We start from the raw sequence: 8780 nt of genomic DNA on the forward strand, positions 1-8780 counted from the left end.
TGTTTTAATCGTTCATCTAACTATAGACAAGTAGAGCAAATGTCTACCCTAGGGGATCCGAAGCCACGATTGTACTTCGTGTTAAAAATTGACCTAAAGTACCAGTGTGTTACTTTCAAATCACTCTGATCTGTGAGTGAACTGATAAAAATTTTTGCACATTTTCCTAATATTCAACTCAGCAAAAAGATATTGTTACGTAAAAATATGAGTCATATTTAAAAAAGCCTGTAAACATGTTTTTTTATTCACTAATATGTTGTAGATTGTACGAGAGAATTCTACCAGCTGGCAGAAAGAAAACCGGTCAGACGATGACCTTCTAGTATAAATCAGAGGGGTTCTCCTGAATTCTAATCCAGTTGTGGTTTCATATATAATAATGGATTTTTCATTGAAGGAGTTAGTCAAGAACTGAAGACCGCGCCCGCGATTTTTAATTGTCACGTTCGCCTATATAAATTATGTATTGTTCGCTAAATAAATTAATATAAATTATTGTGCTTTTTAATAAATTAAAATAAGAACCTTTTAATAAAGACATTATAAATTGAATAAAGACAACAGTTAAATAAATATCATTTCAATGGTGTCGGAAGTGAAATAAAAGTAAATTAGACTTATAGTAATCATAACAAGTATTGTTCCGAAGTGAATATAAAATAAATTGTGAAAATGGCTACGATTTATGAGCTGACAGTGACTAATTTAAGAAGACATCTTGAAGACAGAGAATTAGCTTCTACCGGAAAAAAGGCTGAGTTAGTCCAACGACTAAAGAACGCTTTACAGGAAGAAGGGCTAGATCCTGAGACTTATATATTTGAAGATGCTGTCCTCTCGTCGATTTCGAAAGTTTCTGGTGACATCGCATCATTAGAGAACAAAGTTTCTGGCGATATTTCGAAAGTTTCCGGCGACATCGCCTCATTAGAAAACAAAGTTTCTAACGAGATTTCTTCTGCTAACATCTCTAAAGTCACTTCTGAGATGTCTGCTCTTGACGATAGAGTGTCTTCATTAAAAAACCAAGTTGCTGCCGATATGTTGGCCTTCGAAGAAAAGATATGGAAAGAGATGGAAAAGAAGCTGGAGGAAACAGGGACAGCAGAGAGAGGAAACAATCCAATTACAGCAGAGACAAAAGAAGACGAGACGAAATGTAAGTTGGAAATACGGCCGAAATTTGAAGGAAGTGGAGGTTCTGTCCATGTGAAAGTCCCAACTTTCGATGGAAAATCGTCATGGAACAACTACATGAAACAGTTTGAATCAGCTGCAAGAGCAAATGGATGGTCTGAAAAAGAAAAGGCTGTAAACCTGACTATCGCTCTTCGAGGAGATGCCTTAGATGTACTTCAGACCATAGCCGTAGAAGAGACGGATGATTTCGAACAACTTAAGAAGAGGTTAAATATGCGATATGGCCACGAACATTTGGAGCATGTATATCAGTCGCAGCTTAAAAATCGTAGACAGAAGAAAGATGAGGCTCTTCAAGAATATGAGGTAGATATTGCCAGATTAGTACGATATGCTTATCCAACAGCTCCCGAAGACATGATGGAAAAATTGGCCGTTCAAACGTTTATTGATGGTCTTCGTGATCATGAAATGCAGAGAACACTACGATTAGCTCGTCACAAGACGCTGGTTGATGTTTTATCCGCCGCCCTCGAATACGAGTCAGCTACGCAGGCCTCTGGCGGTTACAGTAAAGTTAGGACTGTAAAAGAGGAAGGAGATGAAGATAAACTTGACCAGCTCGTTAATATGATGAAAAGCATGACATACAAGAAAACGAAGACTATAAAATCAAGAAACTCACCATCAGGAAAACCAGAACGAGTCGGCTTTAGGGGAGCAGCTTCGACCCGGAACTTTTCCAAAGATCCTCTTATACTAATAGCTTCTTTGACATGTCGTGAGGATAGCGTATATGTAGATGGAGAAATAAATGGTAAAAAGCATACGTTGTTGGTGGATACCGGAGCGACCAGAACCATTATACGCCCGACAATTATAAACAGCCGTAAGAAACTGTTACCAACGAGGTTGCGACTTCGGACCGCTATAGGTGAAAATGCCAACATTCATGGAGAAATCCAGGTACAATTGGGAATTGGAGCAGAAAAGTTCGTCAATACAGTTATAGTTGCTGACATCGAAGAGGATATTATATTAGGAATGGACGTAATGAATATGCATGGATTCCAATTGGATTTTAAGAATAAGGTAATCAAAGTTGGCAACGAGGAGGTATTTCTCCATCCACATAATGACAACACTGTGCAAGCAGCCATAAATGAAGATACAGTCGTGCCTGCGAGAAGCGAAACGATCATAGTAGCGCGACTACAGGGAATTGTAGACGAAGGGACACCTGTTATGATGGAGCCTTGGAACCACGACGATGAGGTTGGCCGTGGAATCATAATTGGAAAGGAATTGGTGACTTCGGCTAAAGAAATTCCTGTGAGACTTATCAATGTCAACGACTACCCAGTGACCATCAAGAAAGAGACAAAAGTAGGAACTTGTGTACCTGTGACATCCATAATCCGTCAGGCGACAACATCTGATAATTCCAACGACAAATTCGACCAAATGGTTGCAGTTGCAGGACAGTCTCTAAATCAGATGGAGAAAAGGAAATTAAGGGAATTTCTTCGACACTACCGTGATATTTCCGAAAGGAAGCAAGACGGGAAGAACTACCGTTGTTAAGCATAAAATTGATACTGGTAATGCTAAGCCAATTCGTCAAACAGCTCGACGATTACCACAGGCGAAAAGAGAGGAAGCCGAAACGATTGTTCAGGAAATGAAGAAAGACGGGGTGATAGAACCTTCTACGAGCCCATGGGTCTCTCCGGTAGTCCTGGTTAAGAAGAAAGACGGAACGACGAGGTTCTGTGTGGATTACCGTTTGCTGAACAACGTTACCAAGAAAGATAGTTATCCTCTGCCTCGGATAGATGACACATTGGACACATTGGCTGGAAGTAAATTGTTTTCTACTTTGGATATAAAGTCTGGATACTGGCAGGTAGAAATGGACCCAGTAGATAAAGAAAAGACAGCCTTCACCACAGGATCTGGATTGTGGCAATTCAACGTTATGCCATTTGGACTCTGTAATGCTCCTGCGACATTTGAGAGGCTTATGGAAAATGGGTTGAGAGGGTTATCTTGGAAAACATGCCTGGTTTATTTAGATGACATAATCGTCTTGGGGGAGACATTCGAAGATCATTTGAGGAATTTAGAAAACGTTTTTAATCGACTTAAAGCTGCCCAATTGATGCTAAACCCCAAGAAGTGCCAGCTATTTCAAGGTAGAGTCAATTATCTGGGTCATGTAGTCAGTAAAGAAGGAGTGGCCGTGGATAACGGAAAAATCGATTCCATTAAGGAATGGCCAAAACCAACTGACAAACATCAAGTGAGAAGTTTTCTTGGACTATGTACTTACTACCGGAGGTTTATTAAGAAGTTTGCAGATATTGCTAAGCCATTAACGCGACTTACGGAGGAAGCAAGAGATTACCGCTGGGATACGGACTGCCAAAATGCCTTTGAGACGTTGAAAAAGCATTTAATAACAGCACCAATTTTAGGGTATCCACTGCCAGAAGGAGAGTTCATCTTAGATACGGATGCAAGTAATGTGGGAATTGGAGGAGTGCTGTCTCAGATTCAAGGAGGACAGGAACGAGTCCTCGGATATTTTAGTAAAGTTCTTTCAAAACCTGAGCGGAATTATTGCGTCACGAGAAGAGAACTTCTGGCAGTAGTGAAATCAGTAGAGCACTTCTATCAATACCTCTATGGAAGGAAGTTTTTAATCCGAACCGACCATGCCGCCCTTAAGTGGTTGATGCAGTTTAAGAATCCAGAGGGTCAGATAGCCAGATGGATTGAACGACTCCAAGAATACGATTTCAAGATTGAGCACCGGGCCGGAGTTAGCCACAGAAACGCTGATTCTCTTTCCAGAAGGCCATGCCCAGCAGAGTGTTCCCACTGCAACAAAACGGAATCCAAGTAAGCAGCAGTGCTAAGAACAACGATGGTCAACGACGACTGGACGCCTACTAAGATCAGAGAAGAACAAGAAAGAGATCCAGTTATACAGAAAATTCGAAAATGGAAAGAGGAAAACCGTCGACCATCTTGGCAAGAAATATCAAACCTATGCTCAGTAGTTAAGACGTATTGGGCCCAGTGGGACTCATTTATCATGGAAGATGGCTTGCTCAAACGAGTCCTGGAAAATGATGACGGTTCAGAGAAGAGAAGACAGTTGGTGATCCCAAAGAGCAGAATAGCCGAAGTACTTCGTCAGTTACACGACAGTCCATCAGGAGGGCATTTTGGTGTAAAGAAAACCCTTCAGCGAATTCGGGAACGGTTTTATTGGATGAACAGTTCCGACGACGTAAAAGACTGGTGTAAGAAATGTACTATTTGTGCTACGAGTAACGGGCCTTACCGAAAAAGGAGAGCTCCTATGAGACAATATAATGTTGGAAGCCCGTTTGAAAGAATAGCTTTGGATATCGCTGGGCCATTTCCAGAAAGTGAAAATGGAGGCAAGTACATGTTGGTAGTAATGGATTACTTTACTAAGTGGGTCGAGATTTACGCACTTCCAGACCAGAAGGCCGCCACCGTTGCAGATAAGTTGATCCAAGAATATATCAGCCAATTTGGAGTGCCTTTGGAGATACATAGTGACCAAGGCAGGAACTTCGAAAGCGATCTATTCCAAGGAATATGTGATAGACTAGGCATGAAGAAAACAAGAACTACAGCATATCATCCGCAATCTGATGGTATGGTAGAGCGGATGAATAGGACAGTCGGCAAGTATTTGACAAAGATGGTGTCCGATCATCAGCGAGACTGGGACCAATACCTTCCGTTCTTCACAATGGCCTACAGATCTGCTGTTAACAAATCAACAGGCCAGACACCAGCCATAGTCCTATTCGGACGCGAAATGCGACTACCTTGTGATCTAGAATTTGGGTGTCGACCTGGAGAAGATGTAGCAGGTGAAGATTATGTGATCGAATTACGAAGAAGAATAGACGATGTACATGAGTTGGTCCGTTCCCACCTTCAGATCGCTAGCGACCGAATGAAGAAACGGTACGATACACAAGCCGAAAAGGGTTGCTTTAAGAAGAACGACAAGGTCTGGCTCTATAATCCCAAGAAGCGAAAAGGTTGTTCTCCCAAATTGCAGCAGTTTTGGGAAGGTCCATACCTCATTATGGAGAAGATCAACGATGTCATCTACCGAATAAGCAAGATTCCGAAGGGAAAACCGATGATAGTACACCATAACCGGCTGGCGTCTTTCGAAGGTGACCACGACGTAGATGAAGAAGTGGAAGTAAACCAAGTCCAAGACGTGTCTGACCTCACGTTTGAGGAATTCATGGGTGCCTATGGAGGTACCGGTAAAGCGAGACATGGTGTTACCACTGAAGAAAAGCAAGATCTACTCGCGCTCCCCGCTGACTACTCGCTGGCCCTTACCATCCCGGCCAGTATCAAAGACGCACCAGGGTTGGCATCCGTCTTTCGAAGGAAGTTTGGTCGAGTTGCAGAACTTCAATGCCAGGTGCCAGCTCCCGGTAAAACCTTGAAACTCCAAGATGCATCACGTTACCTTTTCTACCTGGTAACAAAAGACACTGCCCGTGACCAACCTACCTACCGAGATGTATGGGAAGCCTTACTTCAATTGAGAGAGCACGTACTAGAGTCCGACGTGCACAAGTTAGCCATGCCAAAGTTGGAGTGCCGCCAATTAGATTGGAGGGTTATCCGAAATATGGTGGAGTAGATCTTTAAAGACACCGAAGTCCAGGTGTTAGTCTGTTGCAATCCGCATAGTTACTGGTGCGGAGAGAAAACCGTCCCTTGTCATTTTTTTACAACTGGAAGTTGTAAAAGAGGGTCCAGTTGCCGATACCAGCATATCGTTCCAGTTCTAGTCCCGACAAGGTTCCAGGAGGAACCATCTTTTGAGAGGGGGGCAATGTTACGTAAAAATATGAGTCATATTTAAAAAGCCTGTAAACATGTTTTTTTATTCACTAATATGTTGTAGATTGTACGAGAGAATTCTACCAGCTGGCAGAAAGAAAACCGGTCAGACGATGACCTTCTAGTATAAATCAGAGGGGTTTTCCTGAATTCTAGGCCAGTTGTGGTTTCATATATAATAATGGATTTTTCATTGAAGGAGTTAGTCAAGATCTGAAGACCGCGCCCGCGATTTTTAATTGTCACGTTCGCCTATATAAATTATGTATTGTTCGCTAAATAAATTAATATAAATTATTGTGCTTTTTAATAAATTAAAATAAGAACCTTTTAATAAAGACATTATAAATTGAATAAAGACAACAGTTAAATAAATATCATTTCAATATTTTCTGTCCATGTGTTTGGCACAGTAATTAATCTCTGAACATTTAAATCCATTTATAAAATTCATTACATGCGTTTTCTTACAAAAACTAGTAGAAACTCTGTCACCTCCTCCGTTTTCTTTACCAAGCTTACCGGTTTCTCTGAAACGCTTTAAAATTCCATTTACTCGAAATCGTGAAACATGGAGTACACCTATGAACGTGTTAAGGCATACAGGTATCATGGATTTACCTTTCAAGCCTACAAAATATTTGGTCGTTATACAAATTTGGACCTGCTTCAGTACAAATAGCCTAAAAATAGTGAAAAGTTATTAGTTATTACAATTATGCAATAGCTTATTACAATGTAGCATTGTAACAGCGGTCACCAACGATAACAAGATGGTGCTAAAAAGTCGGCCGTTTATTTATTTATAGATGCAGGACAGCAAAAAAAATTATTTTGAGGAAAACAACCAAAAACATCGTATATTTGTCCAAGTCATTTTAACTTATAACGCGTTCGGAGATAATTTACGACGGCGCAGATTCGCCTAGAGAGAGAAGACGTTTTTTCGCTCAAATGGTCGTGAGTTTTGGGTTCCCGGAAATCAGAGGCCATATATGTCTTACGAAAATGACTTTGTATTCAATCCTTCTTCTGGTGCATCCATTACTATAATAGAGATTTGCAACGCACTACCTCAAAATCTTCCCTTTCTGCGCCGCTCTTAGTAATTGCTGAACGTACGAGTCTGTCCAAGCTCTGATATTGCGAAGCCATGACATTGTTCTTATACCTACTCCACTTCAGCATTCTATCTCCCTTTCAATATTATTCATAACATGTTATATTTGTTATTTCTTATTATATGAAAACATATTAAGGCGGGTGTCCACTATGATCGCGAACTTCTTACGCTCCTGCAACTGCTGCAATGGATACGACATGCGCTTCTCTACATGAAACACGCCGCTTTCTCGTGTGCTCCACAGTTTTCAACAAACCTTTGAGTAAACATGTCGTCGTAATGACGTGAGAATTCATTGGTGTTGGAACTCAAATCTAGGAATTAAGTGGCCATCATAAAAAGTTCATTCGAATGTCCTCATATTGGCTCAACATAAATTAGTATTACGCTACAATTTTTAGCTACGGGTGATAGTTTTACAAGCCTGCAATACTTATTAAAAAAAAAAAAAGTATAATTAAAGGTAGTCATTGACATCAAAAGAATCCGTGCTGCGATTCCCTTGGACTGCCTTGACCAATATCAGCTTGAGAGGTACTAGCTGTTAACGGTGAATGTGCTGATGAATAAATCGGATTTACTGTAAATGTTTCGGGCCATTTTGTATAATAATTATGGGACTGACTTAGTGTAGTAACCATAATGTTCATTGTTAGTAAGGTTCTCTCTTCCACAAAAGCAGAATATTCATTTTATAGTCACTACTAGAAAAAACCACCCAAAGCAGATTCTAGATATCCAAACTTTAAACTCAGCAGTGGCAGGAAGTGAACTATTACTAGCAAAAATAAGAATGAAAATAACACCAAAACATTTTCTACAGGAAATCACCGAAGAAAAATTCAATGTAGAATCACTATGGAATGACTCTACAAGAGAAATGTACCAAAGGGAGCTAGCACATCGAAGATATAAACACGAGCTGGGAGAAAATTAAAAACAATATTGAAGAAGCAGCAACAGAAGCTCTAGGACAATGCAAAGTCATACACTGAACAAAAGAAACAACAACAATACCATGGTTCAGAAAAAAAATAAAAGAGCAATTTAAAAGAATACGAAATGAAACAAAACAGTTGGAAGAAGCACAAAAAATGCACACTGGGAACAGTTTACCAAAAGGATAAAAGCAACTTTTACGGTACACAAAAACAAAATATGGAGATTCATAAGAAACCAACGGAAAGAAATGGCAGAATTGAAGGAATACAATAACATACCAGCAAACGCATGGGAAAGATACCTGACTGTTTAAAGGAAAGGAAAATAATAATCAACACAATAATGTACCTGAATTAAGACACGAAATAGAAATCAGTTTTCAGGAAGTAGAAATAGCCATAAATTCACTCAAAAATAGAAAGTCACCAGGACCAGATGGAATAACCAACAAGCTTCTAAAACACGGAGGAGAAAGTATAACCCTAGAGATGGCAAAACTTATACAAAAACTAATATTGCACTGCAAGATACCACACGCATGCAGAAACAGCATAATGATACCAATGTTCAAGAAAGGAGATAAAGAAGACCCCAACGATTATAGAGGTATAAATCTACTGAACACAGCACTTAAGCTTACCATAAAAGTCCT

The 8780-nt window shown here is 40.1% G+C and overlaps 1 protein-coding gene across 1 annotated transcript in view; it reads left to right on the top strand.

The window, feature by feature from the left end:
- Positions 1–6193, top strand: part of LOC140433644 (uncharacterized) — a 31741-nt gene extending 25548 nt beyond the window's left edge. The window contains exons 2-3 of the mRNA XM_072521624.1: positions 266–2418; positions 6128–6193. Of these exons, the coding sequence (XP_072377725.1) occupies positions 676–2418; positions 6128–6193 (1809 nt within the window). The 5' untranslated portion in view covers positions 266–675. The remainder of the gene's footprint in view (positions 1–265; positions 2419–6127) is intronic.
- Positions 6194–8780: the final 2587 nt, after the last annotated feature.

This window comes from Diabrotica undecimpunctata, chromosome 2 (genome assembly GCF_040954645.1).
Source record: "Diabrotica undecimpunctata isolate CICGRU chromosome 2, icDiaUnde3, whole genome shotgun sequence".
In the NCBI taxonomy this organism is placed as follows: Eukaryota; Metazoa; Arthropoda; class Insecta; order Coleoptera; family Chrysomelidae; genus Diabrotica; species Diabrotica undecimpunctata.